This window comes from Gobio gobio (assembly GCF_949357685.1).
Source record: "Gobio gobio genome assembly, chromosome: 21".
NCBI classification, from domain to species: Eukaryota; Metazoa; Chordata; class Actinopteri; order Cypriniformes; family Gobionidae; genus Gobio; species Gobio gobio.
In genome coordinates, this window is record NC_137117.1 from 28,396,423 (window position 1) to 28,418,626 (window position 22,204).

At 38.9% G+C, this 22,204-nt stretch overlaps 1 protein-coding gene across 3 annotated transcripts; it reads right to left on the reverse strand.

The window, feature by feature from the left end:
• Positions 1–396: 396 nt before the first annotated feature.
• On the reverse strand, positions 397–19,593 carry myh7bb (myosin, heavy chain 7B, cardiac muscle, beta b). 3 transcript variants are annotated; one of them, XM_079803227.1, is made up of 44 exons: positions 18,971–19,593; positions 16,675–16,828; positions 16,350–16,486; positions 15,913–16,016; positions 15,476–15,619; positions 15,176–15,332; positions 15,024–15,051; positions 14,730–14,826; positions 14,125–14,217; positions 13,974–14,037; positions 13,784–13,882; positions 13,539–13,642; positions 13,277–13,415; positions 13,084–13,202; positions 12,845–12,994; positions 11,621–11,791; positions 11,336–11,515; positions 10,912–11,044; positions 10,755–10,831; positions 10,299–10,386; positions 10,082–10,199; positions 9,719–9,842; positions 9,480–9,616; positions 8,073–8,328; positions 7,699–7,941; positions 7,433–7,609; positions 7,127–7,272; positions 6,929–7,019; positions 6,451–6,840; positions 6,136–6,262; positions 5,809–5,927; positions 5,486–5,682; positions 5,218–5,401; positions 4,938–5,103; positions 4,679–4,803; positions 4,460–4,575; positions 4,176–4,368; positions 3,543–3,746; positions 3,342–3,467; positions 2,418–2,588; positions 2,213–2,317; positions 2,030–2,125; positions 1,169–1,306; positions 397–894 (listed from the first exon to the last, which is right to left on the reverse strand). In XM_079803227.1, exons 3-44 carry the CDS (start codon positions 16,447–16,449, stop codon positions 883–885), a joined length of 5,808 nt encoding a protein of 1,935 aa, XP_079659353.1. In that variant the 5' UTR covers positions 16,450–16,486; positions 16,675–16,828; positions 18,971–19,593; the 3' UTR covers positions 397–882. The 3 variants fall into 3 exon arrangements, with proteins under 3 accessions (XP_079659353.1, XP_079659352.1, XP_079659351.1); XM_079803226.1 differs by lacking the exons at positions 14,730–14,826; positions 15,476–15,619; positions 15,913–16,016; ... (1 more) ...; positions 16,675–16,828; positions 18,971–19,593 and having other exon boundaries at positions 15,176–15,288; XM_079803225.1 differs by lacking the exons at positions 15,024–15,051; positions 15,176–15,332; positions 15,476–15,619; ... (2 more) ...; positions 16,675–16,828; positions 18,971–19,593 and having other exon boundaries at positions 14,730–14,985.
• Positions 19,594–22,204: the final 2,611 nt, after the last annotated feature.

A 22,204-nucleotide genomic window follows, 5' to 3' on the forward strand; every position in this document is an offset into this window, starting at 1 on the left:
GTTCAACGTGTTTCATAAAATATATATTTTATATAAAATATTGTTCATAAATAATTTTCATAAACCTTTTTTGTTTCACTTTTTAAACTTTTTTGACTTCAACAATAATCTGCCAATGGTCTACTTTAAAATGAGACTAAACTTAAGTCTGTGCTCCCAATATTCAATATTCACAGTTTTTTGACATGGACATTTTTGTCCTCCATGGACCTATGAGTCACTTTTTTTTTTAATTGAGGGTTAACATTTTCTAGGAGACAAACTGTGACTCTCAACTTTCACCCTTTGTGAGTTTGCATCCCTAGAAAGAACATAGAGTGGTAAATTATCCCACTTTGTGGAAATTGGGTGTGGTATATTATTTGGTGATGCAGGCTAGAACAGAAAAACAAGAGCAACACATTCTTAGCATTTTTATTGCAAATTCATTTCTGTGCAACTTGACATGATCATGCAAACAATTCCATTTAGGCACTGTTTATTTATCATGTCCAAATAGCTTTGCAAATACCCTGTGGGTCCTTCAACTCAGTCCAGATTGAAATGTGAAGGGTACAGGAACACAACTGTCTTCCTGTGCTGTTCTTCAGCTGGACTGTGTAATGACACTGTGATCTTCCAAAACACTGCAAATGATGAGCTCTGCAGCCTGAGCTGCTTCCAAGTATGTATGAACAAATGCTTAAAAACTTGTCAAGACTAATGTTTGATATCTGAAAATCAGCATTTTATCTTTGCAGGCTGCAATTGCATTAAAACATTAAGCATTAAACATTTCCAAAACCTTTGTGCCTTGCAGCATTTTACAAAGAGCAAAAATGAAGGAAAGGTACTTGTCACAAGCTACACAACTCTTAAAAATCATCTGCTTTAAGTCAGTCTTCACTCCACAATCTGTGAACAAAAATGTATGTTTGTTATGACTCACTTTTATCGTTTCTTGTTTATTCACTAAAGGGCCAGTTCACCCAAAAATTTAAATTCTGTCATTTTTATTTTCTGATGACTTTGGAACATAAAAGAGGATGTTTTGCAATGTCTCAGTGTTTTTGTTTGTTTGTTTGTTTTGTCCAATGGGGTCCAGTTTTGTTGTGGCAATTCATTGACAGAATTAAATTTTTTGGGTGATCAATCTATAAGTATCTGAGATTAGTTTACTGTATGTTACCTTGACAACATGAGTCTCTCGGGTGCGCACACGCAGCTTGTTGACCTGAGATTCGGCCATATCCGCCCTCTCCTCGGCTTCATCCAGCTCATGCTGGATCTTCTTGAACCGAGTCATATTGCAGTTGACCTGCTCCTCCTGCCATACAACAACGAGATACAGTGCTCTGTAGTCTTTAAAAAATGGATAATGCCATATCGTCTGTCTGACAGGTCACATGATGATATTTGCATATACCATTTCAGTGGTGGTGACAAACTACACAAACCAAGTACTTCAGTAAAAGTACCAGATACTAATAAAATATTACTCCAGTAAAAGTATTAAGTACTCCTTTTCAATTTTAATTATATATTAAGTATAGGTAAAAAGTGAACAATGTATATTTCGCAATTTTATATACTCTATCCTACTGCTCAAAATACCAAAACTTGTCATACACTGATAAATACTACTGATAATTACTTATAATTCAAGTGTACAAACTAATAAAACATACCATATAGTATATAAAAATGAGGAAAAACGACCGGATCATTTGAATCAGTGAGTTGTTTACTCGAAAACATATACAATCGAATCAGTCTAATTCACAAATGAATCGTTCAGTGCGATTTGTGAACCGATCTAACAGGTTAATTGAAAATAATCAGCTCTTTCTCTGAGCACGTGACAATTTCTTCAGTTCAAAATAATGAGGAACAACATGTTTTTGAGTAAAAAGTATGGTATTATGCTTTAGAATGTAGTGAAGTAAAAGTTTCCCAAAATAAAAATCCTGTGCCATATGGACCCTATTTTTTATGTACCGAAAGAATGAACTCACTGAGTTAATATTGCAAGTGAATGGAAAATACGTACTACATCTTCAGCTTGTCTCTTGAAGCTCTTTAATTTTGCCTGTAGTTTGTCAATCAGGTCTTGCATCCTCAGGAGAGTTTTCCTGTCCTCCTCTGTCTGCGCAGAGAACACAAAGTTTTAGACGAACTGGAGATGAGACACACTGTTTTTCTGTTGCGTCACGTGGATCCCCGTGAGTAATACCTGGTAAGTGAGCTCTTTAATCCTCCTTTCATATTTTCGTAATCCTTTTTGGAACTCTCCACTCTTCTTCTGCTCACACTCCAGCTCTCCCTCTAGCTCCCGCACCTGATGATTGAAACGGTCCCACAGATACAGATTAATCCATAAAACATGTTATTTTCATGTCTGGACCAAAACTGCAATGGACATTTTTTTTTCTGCTCACCCGAATTTCCATTTTTTGAATCTGTTTCTTTCCTCCCTTGAGAGCAATCTGCTCAGCCTCATCCAGACGCATCTGCAGGTCTTTGATGGTCTGCTCCATGTTCCTCTTCATCCTCTCTAGGTGGCTGCTGGTGTCCTGCTCCTTCTTCAGCTCCTCCGCCATCATGGCCGCCTAATGATGGATATGTTTGGTTAAGAGTTTTAATATAAAACAGCACACTCAAAACAAGAGTTTAAGTGTTGTGCTTTATTGATGTGATCAGAAGAATTAGATAAGAAGAAGAATAGATTTTTACAATTTCTGCCAATGCAAAACTCACTCATGTTGCTAGAGTTTTGTGGGTGGTTGCTAGGATGCTTGTAAAGCATTTTGGGTTGTTTCCAGTACTAATGGGAGCTCTTGGACATTTTTAACCCTTATAGAGCGCAACAATCTGGCATTTTTTTAAAAATTTTTAACCCTTATAAACCTTTAAAGACAGACCTGTTGTGAGATCTGAGGTTGTTAATCGGTGGTGTATGCTTTTGTTGAAGCCATCTGTTCACATTATTTCAACGTATTTTTTTTAAATAATCATGTTTAACAGCAGAAACTACAGGAAAACTACATTACCCATGATGCTGAGCAGAAAATTACACCAATCAGAGAATGGCGGCGAATCTCGCCAAAAGAGCTCTACGGGTAACGCCCAATCCCATGAAGCACCATGAATTACATAATTGAGTTTATCTCCCTATGCTCTCCCTATGCTTCACACATGGGGTTGTAGTTCGTTCTGTCACTAAAGCTGTTAAGTACCTTTGTCTTTTTTAAAGACTTTCCTAAAATCCCTATGGGGAAAACATTAATGTAAAAAATATTTCCAGGATCAGAAAACGAGGGCAGAAACGAATGCACACTATTGTTGTTCCAGAAGAAACTCACATCAGTTATGGCCTTCTTCGCCTTCTCTTCAGCATTGCGACACTCCTGCTGAGCATCATCCACTTCTCCTGACAGCATGGACAGATCACTCTCTAGCTTCTTCTTGTGGTTCAACACTACCGTGTTCTGTGTAGATCAGTGGATTGTGAGGTAAGATCATGACGTTGATTATTGATCCTTTGTTTCATTAATTTATCATACCTGAGCATGCAGCAGGTTCACTCTCTCACTGGACTCCAGAAGCTCGTGCTCAGCCACTTTACGCATGCGGTCTGTTTGTTCCACCACTCCACGCAACTCCTCCAACTCTGCAGTTAGCAGGGTGTTTCTCCTTTCTGTGACTGCCACTTGCTCCTTCAGGTCCTCACACTGATGTATAGACTCATCTAACTCTAATTGCAGTTCCTTAGAAGACACAACAATTGCAGTTGACATTTGCGTTTTTTAAATTTACTTTAATGTATGTTATACAGATTAGACAGGATGCACCAATATAGAAATACTGGCCAATACAGTTATTTTATGTCAAGTCTGAAATTAATATGTATTCTATTTTGTGTAAATTAAAAATAAAACTTTAAAAAGTAAATGCTACAAGTGAATCAAGGCATCACAACATTATAATGTACAGTATGAAAACTTTGAGGTAATCCGAATGTAAAAATAAGAAATTGAGCACAATCAATTATACAATATCAATGGATACCGATAAAAAAATCGTAATATTGTGCATCTCTAGAGATTCTCAAGTTGTAGTTAAAGAGTATTCTGTTTGTGTATAGTTGATCATCTTTTTAAATCTGCATAGTAATACAACCAGCCCTCCCCTCTCACCTTGATTTGAAGCTGTAGGTTGCGCACCATTTTTTGAGACTCCACAGCCTGTCTGTTTGCGTGGTTCAGGTGGATCTCCATCTCATTCATATCTCCTTCCATCTTTTTCTTAACCCTGATTGCCTCATTACGGGCCCTGGTTTCTGCATCCAGAGTGGTCTGCATGGAGTCCAGAGTCCGCTGATGGTTTCGACTGCATAGATAAATGCATGTTTTAATTATATTGTGATTTCAATAGCTTTTTTTTTTTTTTTTTGGGTGTTATAGATATAAAAGTTCCTTACCGGAGATTGTCAATCTCTTCATCCCTCTCTGCAAGTTTCTTTTCAACCTCAGTCCTTGTCTGGCTGAGCTCCAGCTGGATGCGCAAGGTTTTACTCTCCTCGTGCTCCAGAGTGCCCTGGGTCACACAGGGTTAGCAACTCATTAGCTTTTCATCCAAGTACATAATTATAAATGTCTGTTGGTGAGCATAGTCTGGTGTCTCAGGTAATATTCATCACCTCAGCCTCCTCCAGTGCTACTTGAATGTGACTCTTCTCATGGTCCAGTACCTTCTTCACCTGTTCAAGTTCATGGATAGTCTTGTTGCCTTGACTTATCTGATCAGTCAAGTCAGTGATTTCCTCTGCAAAACAAATATATAGGTTAGGCTCATTCTGAAAAACATTCTGGACCAAAATATGACCTCTCTTGATTATTATAAATGTATGCAAAGTTTCACAGATATATTCTTCCTAAAGTCTATGTACAGATTTGTACCCTGCAGATTCTTGTTCTCCCTTTTGATTGTCTCCAGTTGGTCAAGGGCTTCTTCATAGGAGTTTTTGAGTTTAAAGAGCTCTGTGCTGAGACTGCGGGACTCTTTCTGAGAGCCTTCCAGCTCGGCCTGTGTCTCCTCAAACTTCTGCCTCCACTCAGACAGCACCTGGACATAATAATAATAATAATAATAAAAATATGTGGTGGTAGAAATAGAAAATAAATAAAAACAATGCTGGTTAAATGAAATATTTACAGTAAATGTACTTTTTGTCCTGACCTTATCAAAGTTGCGTTGCTTTTTGTCCAGTGCAACAGCCACAGCATTAGAGCGTTCCAGGTCAACCGCCAAGTCCTCAATCTCAGTCTGCAGACGGTGCTTGGTCTTCTCCAGCGAGGCGCATTTGGCATTGGAGGCTTCCACTGCCTCCTCAGAACTCTGGAGCCGTGCAACCAGCTTCTTCCTGAAGACAGATGAATCAGCTAAATTAAATAAAACAGCAAAGTGACCCTATATTACATCAACGGATGACAGAGTGGTCTCTTACTTGGCATCCTCTAGTTCATCGGTCCTCTGAATGGCATCAGTCTCATACTTTGTCCTCCACTGTGCAATCTCCGCATTGGCTTTAGACAGAGCACGCTGCAACTCGGATTTGGCCTCCTGCTCCTCCTCAAACTGCTCTCTCAAGAGCTCACAATCATGCCTGGAGGACTGTACCGCATGAGCTAAACTGTTCTTTGCCTGGCACAAACACACAATATAATATTAAATGTGATTTACTTGCGATAAACATATAAGCACTGTCAGTGAAACATTTGACTGACAGCCCTAATAGCTATGGCACAATGTATCTAAAATCAGGCTCACTTTGCATTCTTCTTCTAGCTGTTTCTTCAGCTCCTCTGTGGTCTGGGTGAGAGCACTCTTTGTTCGCTGCAGTTGCATGACCAGAACCTCTCTCTCTTCCAGTCTGCGGCTGACCTCGGCTGATATTTGTAAGAGTGAAAAGAGGGAACATCCGTTGGTACTTTACCAAGTGCCAGGTACTTTGTTCTTACATTACTTGATCTCTGTGTTGGCACTTGTTTTTAACGAAAATGTAAATCATAATTTCTGTAGGAGACTTCCAATCATAATGTATAATATATTTCCAGCTCCTAATCTTTATTCCGTTTCAAAGTGCAAGACACTTACCACTTTCTGTCTGAGCCCGTGCTTTTTGAGAGGTGACATCCATTAGCTGCCTCTGGAGTTCCTCCACCTTAGATTTAGACTCATTCAGCTGGTCCTCATACATCCTGCACATTTTCTCTGTTGTGGCCTGCAAACGTCAGTCTCTTTGTTAATTCTCCCACTGTTCATTTGGTACCATATAAACAATAACAATAAATATCATTTTTTTTCAACCCAATTCATGTTTACTCTGTTTTAACCATAAACTCCCATGGATAGTAACATAATGGCATTATGAATCTCAGAAACCATGTTAAGCACATTGAGATGTTTTACTTTAGCTCTGGAGAGATGTTCAAGGTTAGACGCCAGATCTTCAGACTCCATTCTGGTTTCTGCCTTTTCCTTTTCCAGCTTCTGTTTGACCCTCTGCAGGTTGTCCAGTTGCTCCCCCATCTCAGCCACAGTGTCCGCATGCTTTCTCCGTAGCATGGCCATGGTGGTTTCATGATGCAGAGAGGCTTCTTCCAGATCTCTCCGCATCTTTAAAAAGTCAGCCTCCCGCTTCTTGTTCATCTCGATCTGGGCCGTGGTAGCACCTCCTGCTTCCTCCAAACGTTCACTCAGCTCTTCCAGTTCCATTGACACATCACTGCGCTGCTTTTCCGACTTTAATCGAGCTGCTCTTTCAGCCTCAAGTTCCTCCTCAAGCTCTTCTATACGTGTCTGTAAACAGTTTACCATAATACTGTTAGATTAATAACTCATTATGCAAACACGTAACATTCTGTTATTAGCCAAATAATTACTTTACCTGTAATTCTTTTATTTTCTTCTGTAGTTGAATAACCAAGGCTTGCTCCTCTTCAATCTTTGCACCTATCTGAACCATTTCGAGGTCTTTCCTACAGAAAAGACCAAGTACAGATTTCATTAGAGAACATATTAGAGGAAATAATACAGTACTTTCATTTGACATGACAATGACTGCTTAATGCTTATCAAATCTCACTTCTTTAGTCTGTCCTCTAGCTGCTGTTTGTTGTTCTCCAAATCCATGGATGACTCCATGGAAAGCTTCAGATCGCCCTCAAGCTTTCGCTTCACTCGCTCCAGATCCATACGCACTTTCTTCTCTTGCTCCAAAGAGCCCTCTAACTGTTCCAGTTAACAAATAGTAATAAACAATGAAATCTAAGAAATGTATTACTCAACCATTGTGCTAGGTTAGACTGTGTAGGCTAATAGGCTGTGGATAAGGAGTTTTGGATTGTTACAGACTCTGAGGTTTTCTCATAGGGTTTTACTTCATACTCACATCATCCACCTGCTGCTCAAGTTTGATCTTGGCCTTGGACAGCATGTTCACTTTGTTCTCCTCAGTCTGCAGGTCCTCCAGAGCCTGCTGATGAGCATCCTGGAGGGCTTTCTTCTCTTTAGTGAGCCTCAGAATGGTTTCATCCAATGCAGCCATTTCCTCCACCAAGTTTTTCACCTGAGTCAACCAGAGAGAACTTGTTAATCAGTGCATTGGAGGACCTGACCTAGACCACATTGACCCATCCATGAACGTATCTGTGTTACCTTGTTCTCAGTGGCATGTTTTTCCTTCTCAACCTTGGCCAGAGTAATCTCCAGGTCATCCAGGTCTTTCTTCAACTCAATACACTCATCCTCAAGTTTGCGTTTCTTGGCCAGGATGGTGGCATTAACCTCCTCTTCGTCCTCCAGCCTCTCCATCAGCTCCTTAATTTTACCCTCCATCTGGATCTTGGCCTTGATCAGCAGGTTACAGCGGTCCTCAGCATCAGCCAGATTATCCTGCTCCTGGGGTCAGAATGTCAAAATTAATTCTTTCCATCTTTCCTTTGACCAGTGTATGATGCATAAAAGCTATTAAAATATTATTGCTAACTATGTGATTCTTATTCATTGGTATGATCCACTCTTACACTCACCGCTTGAAGTTGTAAAGAGAGATCATTTTTCTCTTGCACCAAAGAGATCTGTCTCTCCTCAAACTCCTTCCTCTTCACCTCAGACCTCTCAAGAGCCTCCTTTAGCTTCTGGAACTCCTCCTTCAGTGTAACCAGCTCCTTCTCTGTAGCTGCGCTCCTCAGCAGAGGTTTGATCTTGAAGAACAGACACATCCATGGCCAGTTCTTGACTGCGTAAAAGGCACGGATGTTCCACTGAATCACCATCAGAGCTTCCCTGAGTGAAGACAATCAGGATCAATGACATACTCTATATGACTATCCACGATAAAGAAAAACCTGGTTTAAAAACATAGTTTTTAGTTTTTCCTAAAAACAGGAAAAGTTTAAATATACTGACCCCAAAATTGTCATCTTGTTCAACCATGAAGTAAAATATAATAGCATATTTTCCTGACATCTAAGTACATGTGAGTGTACATCTTAAAATATATATCTGCAGATACCGAGTCCCGATCAGATATCTGTATTTTCCTAGTGCTTGGTGCACACTTCAAATACATTCCAGTTATTCAAATCAATCCAATGTATTCAGGGCTGTGCAGAGAGTTTCTCTGGGGCAGTGGCTTATGTCTCCTCCTTATGTCTAAGGGTAAAAGAACCCTTATCCATTTTGTAGCCTGCACCTCACACTCCCTGCCCTCGTTGTTCTAAATTAGCTCAGTATGTCTAGCACCAAATAGGGCCAGGCTGCCACACGCCATTGTTTCGTGTGTTCTAAATCAGTAATCCCACTGTGATACTGAGCATGCCTAAAGAGTAAATCAATTCCGCATTGCTGAAGTGGCAACACAATCAGGAACAGTCAAAGGTCAGGCAGAGGTTGTTGATTATCTAAAGCTGAACCCTTCTGAAGAAACAAGAGGACTTAATCTCCTGTCACCTGGGAGGGCATTTCAGCAGTTTTCAGCCTGCTCTCAGCCATATCCATTCTGGACAAAAGAAGGTTACTTATAATAAAGATGGGAGGGGGCACTCTGGTAAGGAACCGTCAACAACTGGTATGTGCACTGTTTGCGGGATATATGACCCACCTCCACACCTGCTTTTGTAAATGCCATTTGGGGTGGAGGGGGTTTAACTGGCTTTTTCTGTAGTGACCACACACACAAAACATACAGACACACGCCAGACACACGCCACAACATAGTCCGCATACACATCAGACATTCCTCCCATAGATTTACAGGCTCATAGGCCTATGCACACTCTCAACAGTTTATCGCCATGCTTAGAAAGAGCTCAAGGAAGCGATATCTGCAATCTGACACTTTCTTCAGTCAGTGAATAACAGCAGAACTATTTGCGTTCGGCTATTTAAATGCTTTATGACTATTGTCATGGTTTGGACATCCAAATGGCACATACTTCTCTTTCATCATCCTTCTGCGCTCCATCCGCATGAGTTTTCCCCTGCAGAAGGCCTGCAACAAGGTGAGAATCTCAGACAGCCGTTCGTCTCTCATGTCCTCCAGCAGCCCAAGAAGTCCAGCCTTAAAGAAAACCTGAAGGAGGACAGATTCACAGGTCAGTGCAGCCAGGGATGAGTTTTAAGTAACTGAAAATAGTGTAGCGTGATAGGAGTGAGAGAGAACCATTTCATGTACCTTGCTGTGGCCAAACTTGTACTGTGTGTGGTCGATATCCAGAGACCCAAGCAACTTTTCTACAGCTTTCCTGCTGTCTACATAGGTGTCCTCTGGGATGGCCAAAGGGTTCAGGATACGGTAGCTGGTAAATCATGACGGTTTAGTTAAATATCTTTATTCATCTTTCTATTAGGGTTGTGCACCATTCAGAATTGACCAGAGAATAGCTTTTAAATTGTTAAATTGCTAATACAAATTTTAAATACAACAAAGTAGAATTAAAGTAGTGAAAATCAAAGAGATAGGTCCCCAGAAACTGTTGCATTTTCTTTTAATTACAGTTACCCCAAGTACAAGTGTGATCTATGAAGAAAAACTCACCGCTGTTTGAACTCTGCATATGTAATCCGGTTGGGAAACCCCTTCCTGCAAATGCGGATTCCTTCAAGAACACCATTGCAGCGAAGCTGGTGCAGAACCAGAAATGGCTCCATCATCCCTATCAGATACAAGAACAGAAACTGAAGACTGATGGTGTGTTTACGGTAGGTTTGTAGCATAACAAATGGTTTTATCCTCTAAACTGAACTTTTTGTACCTGGTGTCTTTGTCTCATTGGGGATAATGCAGCGCACAAAATGAGGCTGAGTGCTTCTCAAATTAGTCATCAACTTGTTTAGATTCTCCTAGAGTGATATAGAAGCAAAGGTCATTCAAAATGCAGTCCATAATGCAACATGTTAAGATTTAAAATAATTTCCCAGTCTCCATGCTAGTTCCGCTACCTACTGGGTCCGATCTTACCTGCGTCTTTGCATCTGCAGCTGGTGAAAGCTGAGCCAGCACAGACTTAAAGTGATGTTCATGGGTCAGATTACCTAAACATCACTGCAAGTCTTAACTGGCTCACTTTCCAACACCATTTCCAATATCTAATTAGTTTCAACATTTGCAGATTTTTAAAGAAGTGAAAAGTGGCTTTTCTGGTGCATTCTGACATAATACAATAGACCTATAGAAAATCTCTTCTCCGTATCTCCTCACTTTTACCCACCTTATGTAGCTGGGAAACAGTTTGGAATGATGCTCCTTTCTTCCTCTTCTCTCTGCCCCCTGGCTTTGCTTCTGAACCTGTAACAATGTGTAAAACACCTCAGTACAATTTGGCCAAGTGGAATTATCTTTTTAATATAAGTTGTATTAATATACACCTGAATCTAAGCTGATGAAGTTCTCGAAGAGGCTTGCCATTAACTTGTTGGACGACCTCTGGAAGATTAGCACCACAGTTTCATTTAGAGGGTCTCTGTTTTTGTCCAGCCATCCATTGATGTTGTACGGCACCTGACAACATACATGGATGTGAGTTGATACTATATGTTAAGTGAATTATAGTGATCAAGTGATTTATCCTTTGCCACCCTTGAGCTATCACCATTGTGTCATTAAGCAAGGCACTTAACCTCAGCTTGCTCCAGACTATCCTTGTTACTTAAATGGTGCCATTGTCTGGCGGCATTGCATACTGTAAATTGCTTAACAAATTCCAATGGCTCCAGTTATGCGGCTTATAAAGAGTCTATTATTGTATGCTATGGTAAATATGTGTGTGAATATGGTGTTATTTTCACTCACCACTCCAGCGTAGTGCACCAGCTCAAAGTGAGTGTCATATTTGCGTTTTTTGTCTGGCCTTGGTTTCAGGAAGTTGGGAGACTTGCCAAGGTGATTGTCGTAGAGTTTAGCTTTGAAGCTGATCTCTGTGGCTTTAGGGAACATGCACTCCTCCTCCAGAATAGACAGTATACCCATCGGCTGCAAACAACACAAGAAGGATGTAACAGCTAGAGTTGCTTGGTATAGTTATCTTATACAAACATACACATGCTTTCACAGAGTTGTATGTAATTCTATATCAACCTTCTCAATGAGGTCAATGCAGGCTTGCAGGTCTAATCCAAAGTCTATGAAAGTCCACTCTATGCCCTCTGACTTGTACTCCTCCTGCTCTAGGATGAACATGTGATGGTTGAAAAACTGTTGCAGTTTCTCATTGGTGAAGTTGATGCACATTTGCTCAAAGTTGTTGAACTGTTCAGGGAAAAGGAAGAGAGAGTTTTACAAATAAGGTACTGAATAATGTATACTTCATGATTAACAAGTTCTCGATTCAATTTGATTTTAATTGAATGTGATTCATTTTCTATTAATTTAGGTATATTTCAGTTGCAATGTCCACTTTGCTTATAGTATATAAAGGACATTTTTGGAGTTTCCAAAAGACATTCTTCTGACTATAAGTAACTTTTCAAGTACATGTCAACTTATTCTACTAACTCTAACTTAACAGTTTACTACTCTAAGGGTTAGTTGGAATGTAGTTGCAAAGTTACTTCTAGTTAGTAGAATCTCTCAAATGGACTATTGAAATAAAGTGTAACCAAAATGTTCTCTTAGCTATTGATGTAAACAGGAAACTTTCTAAATTGGTACATTGTGAAAAATAGTTTGGTAAATTAACAACAGGGCTCAAAGGATGCACTTTAATTGTGATTTAACACAACCAAAGACGTTTTTAAAGTAAATGTGAAAAGTGCAGAAATTGCAGTTCTTATTGTCTTATTTAAATTATTATAAAAATGTGTAATATTAATGTGAAATGATAGGCTCATATTAAAGATATATATTCTCTGATATACTGTTACATATATTAAAATATTCCATCACTGTAAGTAATAATAACTTAATGTTGATTCATTAACCACTCTGATAGTTTCAGAGTTTATTCAGTGGATGATTCGTCAGACTGAGTTCATAGGTGTTTTTAAATTATTTATTAAAAAGACTGATTCAAAAGTGTAATTTGTTTGTGAATTGGACTACACTGTTTGCAATTCACATTTTTGATTTACTACCAAGAACCGGTTCATAAGAGTAAACGAGTCACCGAAAATCAGTGCAAAAAAATTGATCTTGAGTATTTAAGAATCAAAATCTTGACAATCAAATGACAATTAATAGAGAAAATACATATTTTTACCCAGCCCTAATTTTGTATCCTGTACCACATCTGATGTGAAGACAGTGGCAAGGAGTGATGCAAAGCAATATACAAGCAATTCTGACGATGACTGACATAGTTACCTCAAAGATCTCAAAGCCTGCTATGTCCAGCACTCCTATGAAGAACTGACGAGGGAGGGCCGTGTACAGGGTTTTATTGATTCTGCTCACCAGCCATTTAAACATGCGGTCATACGTGGCTTTGGCCAAAGCACCAACCGCATAGGTCACCTGTCAAGACACAAAAGCACAAATACTCTCACTGCTAGGTGAAATTATATAGTAGGGATACTAATTCATCATTTACTGACCAAACTGACCTGTTCAACGGTCTGTCCTTTAACAATGTACTCATTGCCCACTTTCACTCTAGGGTGAAGCAGTCCCTTTATGAGGTCAGCTGAACTGATCCCCATGAGATAGGAGGCTTTGTCTGCACCTGAGTAACAAAATCACAACGCTTAAAACTCTGACCGAAGATGTTGGCCTTGCTTATGACAGAATCCCTCTTACTTTCAGTGCCATCTGCCTCTGCTTGCTCCTCTCTCTGCCGAACTTTGAACTTCATGTTGCCAAAGTGCATGATGGCACCAACTATCTTATAACAGCCATACTTCTCCTCAGGAGTGAAACCAAGAGTGTCCATGGCATGCTAGAGAGGAAGGTAAGCAAGTTGCATTATAAGTGAGTGATCATTCAGTGTTTATGTGGAATAATAAGCATCTTATAATAAGTATCTCTTTACAGTGATCTCCATCATACAAGCAGTACTTACATCAGTTGCAAGCAGCTCATCACCATCGTCCATGTGGTCCACAGTTATAACACCCTGCGAGCAGAAGTGGTAGTCAAAGGGATTTGATGACACCAGCAGCATGTCTGTTTAACACATGGAAGAGGTTTGGTTTTTAAGTCACACAGTGTGCTGAGGATGGAATACTGCAGGCATATTAACATCTATACTTGGTATAAACTCAGTTCTTCAGCTAAAATAGTAGCCATGCTGTTTCCTCGGAATACCTAGCAGTTCTGGTTTCCTGTTCGAGAGGATCTGGTAGTAGATGTGGTAGCTTCTCTCTCCGCCTTGCTGAAAAATCACTCTAGATTTTTCTAGAAGATCTAAACAAAAGAGAATGTGAAATGGAACAGTTTTTGAAGGAATAACAATGTATATAATCTATTAAAAGTAATGTTTTTCAAATCAGCTCACAAATGTCAATGTCAGAAGATGCAAGTTTCCCTGTAGGACCAAAATGGATTCGTATGAATTTGCCCTGTGTTAAAGAGAGGGAAAAAAGTAAAACGGAGAACAATATTGAAAGAAAGTGAGAGGTCGTGCTTTTCTTAGGATGGTTACTCACAAAGCGGGATGAGTTGTCATTCCTCAGGGTTTTTGCATTGCCAAAAGCTTCCATAGCTGGGTTGGCCTCAATTATCTGATCCTCTAATGTGCCCTATTTATGTTGAAAAAAGAAATGTGTGAGTTTATAATCGAACACCAAAATGATATCTATGAGTGGGACAGAACAAACTAATGGAAATGAAATATTATCCATCATGATTGAGGGGAAAACAGATGAAATCAGGGTTGTTGTTGCTTTTTTGTTGTTGTTGTTTGTTGTTTTCCAAAAAAGACAGTGAAAAAGGAGCTTATAATGTTAAAAACAAGAGACAAAATGAGAGACATTGCAAAAAGGGGAACGGGCAATGTAAAGAGTGGTATAAAAAGGGTTCATAAAAACATACTGGAACGGGAAAACAAAACTTGGGTAACAAAACTCTGAGGGTCACTCCTTATCGGTTAAAAGGATGTCTGTGAATCCAAAAGGAATCGATAAACATTTAGACATTATTAAAAATCCCAAAAAACAAGATGTAGAGGAACAAAAGTAAGACTCGTAGGGAGACAAGGGATAAGGATGGGTGATGACAAAAAGAAGCCGAGAAGTGAAGTTTCTGCCCTTACTCCTTTTTTGCCCCCTGCTTCGCCAAGAGCAGCTATAATGGCAAAATACTGAATTACACGTTTCGTGTTGACAGTTTTGCCAGCACCGGATTCTCCGCTAGGCATGGACAAAATTTATGTGAAATATACATGAAACAATATTAAATCCAAGAAGAAAGATTGAAAAAGAAAAAAAGAAAACTCTTCAAAATGATAAAAAAACCCATTTTTATACCGCTTCATGATTAAATGATGAGCATTCTCAGATCATTCTGACCTAATAGTAGTAGAAGTTCATGGTGGAAGGTTACTTACGTGATAAGCATTGACTGGTTTTCACGATCTACAAGAAAAAAAAAGTTGACATGGTAAAGACTAAGAGCTTGACCAAAGTGCTATTCAGAATCAAGACAAATGAAGGCCTGTGTGAAATAGAGATCAAAAGCGAAATGTGTTTCAGACCATACTTTTTAGCATGTCATTATAGGCATTGTCTGCTATGGAATAGATGTGAGGTGGAACATCTGAGCGACGCTTTCCCTTATACGCTGCAACCACTTCAGGAGAATAGACAGGGAGCCATTTATACGGGTTAACTGTCACACAAAACAGTCCTGAATATGTCTGTGGACAGACAGAAAAGAACACACATGAAGTATTATCCAAAAGAACGTTAAAGAAACAGATCACTTGATTCTCGAGTTATTTTTACAACTCTTTTAGACACAGACAGCTGTTTAACAGTAAATGATAAAGTCGTGTCTCACATAGATCATCCAGAAACTGTAGCGCCGACAGAGGTTGAAAAGAACAGAGGCCTCATTGAGGTGCGTAAGCATGGCCATGTCTTCAATCATGTCAAACTTCGGGGGATTCATCTGCTGAATGTCATCCTCTTTCACTGTTAACATCTGTCAATATTAGATTAAAGAATTTAATCACCACCTTGTGATATATTTTCTTTTTCCGCTGCTGAATGAATCGAGTCCCTTGCTTTAAATACAATACAACACACATTAGTACTAGCTATAAATGCAATACAATACACATACTCTAGTAAAAAAAATACTTAAATTTATTTTTCTTTCTTTATCAGATTTTGCTTAAAAAAAATTACCAATGAAGTAAGAAACATCAAATGTGTCTCTTATTTTTGAAAAATAAGACAAAAATAGTTAAAATGGGCAGTTTAAACTTCACTGACCATCCCATCTTTGGTCTCCACCATGACTTTGTCTCCATCAGTATCTTTGATCTCCACCTCAATGTAGGCTTCTTTCTCATCTGCAATCCAAACACGTTTTTTCCCTGCACACAGAAGTATTTGGCACCTCTTATCTGAATTGAACTGTCAGATAACTAACATAACAAACTATGGTAGATTTTATCTTGTGCATATAATACACCAATTAAACATATTGTTATAATTACATTAATGTATATAATTTAGCCTATAATATAAATATATATTGTATTGCTTAACATGTAACGTTTAAACAAAATGTTTTCACATGCACAATACATGCTCATCTTAATGTGTAACTCATTCAGAATTGGATAGGATTTAAAAATTAATGATTTGAATATTTTGATAGGCTTGGCCTCCAATAAATAAATAAAAACCAGGACATTTGACAGTACCATCAAACGCATGGGACTGCGCAGCGAGTTTTTCCAGGTTGGTTTTACGCAGGAATGTGGCTGCATCTCCAAATTCCCTCAATTCCATAAAGCGGGACATGATTAACGCTTCCGGTCCCGGACCTGAACTCAAACACCTGTAACGTCGTAGAAACTTTGTTAGAAAAAATATTTCTCCTCTTTGTTTTGCTTCTCATAGGCATGTGTTGAAAAAAAATCTCTAATCCACAATCTTGTTGAGTATTTGTGTACAAAAAGAATCGCCACATGCAAGGCACGGCGCACTATCCAAACAGCGCTGTGGAAAGCACATGCATTTACTAACCTCTGAAATGTCTAAACGGGTTGGCCTCGGAAGAAGTGGCCTGGTCCTCTTTTATTGTTTCCCTCAAGGTCAGAGTTGGGGAGATGTGTCAGATATCCCCATGTGTCCGTGTGTGTTCAGTTGCTCATTGGCTGCGTGGCCGTGCGGTCCGTCCCTGCACGATCACAAAAGGCAAACAGGTTTGACGAATCGTACTGTAAGGGGTTATTTTTAAAACGACATAGTTGTTGCTTGTGGTTTATGCGCTGCTGTCCAGAGGTTAAATGCATGACCTCTCTATATTTCTTTAAAGACTTAAATGATGTTGTAATGGCCAAAAAAGTGGTCACAGTAAAAACAAACCTACGGCTTTGGAGGGTTCTGACCCTAATTAAGGCTTGAAACCCCATATGAGAGTGAAAGCAAAAGATTGGGGAGGGGAAATTGGTATTTTTTTGTACATACAACGGCATTTTCAAACAATATTTCTGTAAACACAAAAGTTGGATTATAAATTAGTGACAGCGCACTAAATTGACGCTTGAGGACAGACGTCGCGTCCACCTGTGGTAACAATAACAACAGGTGCTCGAGACTTCCGTCAGATTGTATCGGACGGTACATTGACAAAACAGTGATATTATGGTTTTATTACATTAGGAAATAGAAATATTATATTATATGTAGGCTGTAAAGAAGGGGTTTGTAAGACGGGTAACAAAAACGTACAAAACCCTAGCCTACATATACAATTACATTTTTATTTCCTATAGCTATATTTATTACAATAGGAAATGTAGGTTATTTATATTTTTATTGCTTAATGTATATTTATAATATGATTATTACACATTAACAGCATACCAGACTGAATACAACATGGGCTAGTTAGCTCAGGCAATCCAGAGAACTATCAGGGGATTTTTAAGAGTTGGCATTTGTTACTTTGTTATGACATGAAATATTGTCTTGAAAAGAATGGGATTAGTCTGTGCCTATAACTTAAGGCTTCCTTTAACTTCTGAGACAATGATTTTTTTTTGTTTTTTTTTTTGTCAAAACTTGTGCAGTCCATTTCTATGGGTGTAGAAGGGTATCTATCTTTGCCTGATTTGACAGACTGGTTGAAAGACACAGTGGCATGTTCAATATAACACACAAGATCTGCATAACGTTCATACTCAGTTACTGATACAATCAGATCCTCCTTAGCAAATAGGCGCCTCAGAAGCTGTCGACCTTGAGGGGTAAAGCTGAGATAAGTGTCCTCTAGCAGAATCCAGAGCCCACTATGTAGTCCGAAAATAGAAGAGAATACAACTCCTGTTCCCAATAGCCAGCATTCCGTGCAGAGATAGCCATGCTGTCTGGCATTGGTTTGTGGTTAAAGAGGCGGTGCTCTGCTTTGTTTCCCTTAGAAATTACTGAGAGTGATCAGCCAGTGATTAAACACTGAAAGAGCGTCTACACATCTCAACCCTATAAACGCTGAAAGAGGTACACAGATGTCACCATTTATGTTTGGTTGTTAAAAGTGCTGTTAAACACAGTTCATAAGTAGCCTAAGCATTATTTATATATAATATTTTTGTAGTTTCAGAAATTATGTTGCAATGAATTGGGTTACTTCATACAGCAATTTCCTTGTTGAGTAAACTGCTTTTTAAAAACGTAGTAAGCAAGAACAAAAATAGCTATACTGAAGTTGCTTAATATTTTTTTTTTATAAATAAAAAATACACAATTATTCAATGAGTTATCATTTTAATCGAAGATATAAGTGCTTTTAAATGCATGAAAATTTAGGGTGGAAGTAAATTAAAGTTATACATAGTTTATACATAGACTAAAAACGTTCATTCGGACAAACCGATTTATTATCAGGGCCTACTTACACATTGGACAGAGAGAGCGATTTACGATGAACCGATTCAATAGAATGAATCAGACTTTCCAACACTAAAATAGAACAGTGAAAACCGTTAAAAATGATTCATTTATTATAATGAATCAGACTTTCCAATGCTACATATTACATAGAGAATCGTTTAAGATGAACTGATTCACTAGAATTAATCAGACTTTCCTCAAAACAACAGAGAGTGGACCATGGCGGTACTCATTGTAAAAAGTACCTTGCTATCACTACTAAAAATTTAGTTTTAGTTAGTACTTTTATTTGCTATTTTTACATTATTTCATTTAGCAGACAATTAATGAAGCATTGTCTAGAAGTATCTTTTAGTTAGTTACTATCCAACATTGTAAAATTCATTACAATGTCACCTGCCATAAAAGAGCAAACAAAATGGCAAACCTGAACAAAGCTTCCAGGAACCAGGGTTTGAAGTTCTACACATGGTGAGCAGTTGTTACAGATTATCAGCTCTCATACAGTGGCACAAGCCTCTCCACAGAGGCTAAAAGTTCAGAGGTGGAAGGGGGGAGGTCACATTCTGTATACCCACACTCAATGGAGGCAATGACAATACACATAAACTGCCTTAATGAATATTTTCCTCTTGCCAATCAAAACATACAGTATCTTCTGGTCTTTTAAATCCTATGTGTGATCTATCCACCAGGCGCAGACATATGAACCAGATCCCAGCTGAGCAACGTTCGGCTCCCTCACAATTCTGGATTCTACATACATTTTTCCAGCTGATCTGCCTCTGACAGTCTCCTAAGACCCTGGCACACACCAAACCCCCCTGCACCTGTGTGTGTGATTGAAAGCGAGAATGTAGAGAAGGAGTTTGGGAAACCCTAGATGTCCTAATCTCAGGATTACCAGCCAGTCCATCCCCACAAATCGGCAGTAATGTAAGCTAATCAGTCTTTTAGCAAGTGACTCATGGATGGAGATGACCAGTGCCATTCTCCCCATCCAGCTCCAACGCACGGCCTGTCTGCATTGTGTTAGCTCTCCGTTGCACCACCATCACACTCAAACACATAGCCTAGATATGAGCAACCACAGCTGTCTGTCTATTTTAGTCTGGATTTTGACAGCAGTATATCTCTCCCCCCCAGATCCCCTGTAACAATCCCTGACGCCTTCACCAGAACAATAGCCAGCAGCTCACATAAACCTTTTAAACTTAGAAAGCGCTCAGGCTCAAGAATAGCCCAGCCATTCTGGCGCAATCTTCTGCCACATGGTAAGCCCAGAGAGGACGGATAGAGTTAACAAGGCCTTGAGTCAACACAGACGTGAATCAGGCATCTAGGATTGTTTAAGTCAACTTGTGCAGATGCTCAAAGTTTCAGTTACATTTTATAAAATGGATAGATTTGCCTCTAAATTCTGAACTGCATTTAAAGCCATTGTAAAATATGCATATACACACACACACACACACACACCAGAGCCATATAGAGAGAGAGTTGCGACAACTCCATAGACTCCAATGGAACGGTTTTTTTTACAGCAATGGCGGCTCACGGAGACTCTCAATAGTTCCCGGAAGTAGCAGCCGCGCCATAGAGTTACAGCAGAACAGACCGTTTGTGATGCACTTTTAAAAGGTAAGACGTTTAATCAGTAAGATTTTAAATGATCAGCACATTTTAATCAAAATAACTTGTACATTAAAGCCTGCTTGTGTAGATTATTCATCATTAAAAAAATATATATTTTAAAAACAACATCGCTGTAACTACATACTCATGCTACATACACATGTCGATGTGTAATAAAATTATTGAAAATCAATGCATTTATTGACTATTAATTACCAAAAAGCGCAGTTCTGTCACTGTGACTATCAATTTGAATTGCCCGTCAAAGCACTTCCTGGAACTATTCGAGGTCTACATGAATCACGTGACTATCAAGCGTTTTGAACTTCCGTTGTCGCAACTCTCTCTCTCTATGGCTCTGACACACACACACACACACACACACAGACCTGTGGCCGCACATCTTAATTCACCAGGTCGCTCTGTTGCGTGACCATGTAAACATCCCATATAAGGCTAATGAACTATATTAATTGCTGGAACAATTGCTGTCTCATTATTATTAATATAGTAATGATGAGAAATTTTTATTTTAATATAATGTAATTATTGAAAATTGGTCAAAAAACAATCAGTAAAATCATTGTAATGCTCATCCTTTCTGGCTTATCACTTCAGAATGTTTAACTGCTATACATTACACAGTGATTAAAAAGATAAAACGGTGAATTGTGACCATATGCACACCCTCATAACCTCACTTTATCTCTCCATCTGTCTCATTGTCTCTTAACATTCCCAGCATAGGCTTCCACTATCGTATTTAGTATTTAAATAGTGCATATAACGGCAATTAAAATTCTCAGCTCCACTTAAACACACCTGCACTTCTCCACATTCATTTACGGTCTCCTACCATGGGACAATAGAAACCATGACAGATTGGAATGGGAAGTGGATATGGCTTAATTCAGTCAGTCTCCCATATATTGCCATGTAAAAGGTCTCTTAACAATTCAAAAGCCCAGGGATTGATCGAAACATCCACACAGCTGACTCAGAAAACCCACATTAGCCGTAGCCAACATTGCAACAACTGCTGGAGAACGCATACACAACAATACCCACAGTTCTCATCCCTAGCCTTTTAGTTAGTGAATCTGTTAGCTGTGCTTACGTATGTTGATATTTTAGTTGTTTAAAAATGTTTCCATGTATAAACTTGATTATATCATCATATATTATTTAAGACCGGTTTCCATGTTCCACTGTCCGACCAACTGTCACTGGAGTTAAGACATCATTTTTGTTGAAAATGAAGAAGGGAGTGGATGTGAAGCAAAATATTTCCTCCAGTTATCACCTCGCAACGGTGATCAGGTTAGAGAGATAGTAGCATCATGGTTTAAGTAAAGCCCTGTAAGGCTGCTGAAGAAACCTGTACATTGGAATGGAAGCAGTGTATAGCCTACATTTGATTTTGTCACAAAAGCCCTTTTCTGGATACATAGAAATGTTATTTCGGGCCACATCAATTCACTGGTTCTTTTCAAACTAATTGGACAATATGAGACAAGAGTCAGTGCATGCGTGAGGAATTAACAGTTATGGCAGATGAATCAGCTTTGCTTTTGAAGCCACACTGGTTTTAAATATAAGAGGTTATTTCTAGTGCTATGCACAGGTGGCATAGATTCAGAGTGACACAAGAGAGAAGGGGAAGCACCGTGTCTATTATTCACTTTATCTTTCTCCTCTGGCTTCTTTCAGCATGAACTGTTCTTTCTTTCTTTTTCTCATAAGGAGCACAATTTAGTTGCTACTGCCATCTATAGGACAACAGAATGTTACATTCATCATCCTGTCCATAACTTATTAATATTCAATATATTGTAATAAACAAAGTAGCCTATATTATTAAGAAACATTTATTTGTATATCGTTGTCATTTGTTGTATCGGTCTAGATACAAAAATAATAAATAAGTGTGGCCAAGTCCAACCTTACAGATGGTAGCCTAACAATAGTTTGGGAGAGGAAATGGGTTAATACAATTATTGTTGCTTCTTTAGAATAACTGTGAAAT

Coding starts and splice junctions, on each gene's coding strand:
- myh7bb (XM_079803227.1), bottom strand. CDS start 16,449: ATGTCCCGCTTTATGGAATTGAGGGAATTTGGAGATGCAGCCACATTC. Junction 16,017..16,349: donor GCAGTCCCATGCGTTTGATG/GTACTGTCAAAT, acceptor TTCTGTGTGCAG/GGAAAAAACGTGTTTGGATT. Junction 7,610..7,698: donor AACATGCCACTGAGAACAAG/GTAACACAGATA, acceptor TGGTTGACTCAG/GTGAAAAACTTGGTGGAGGA.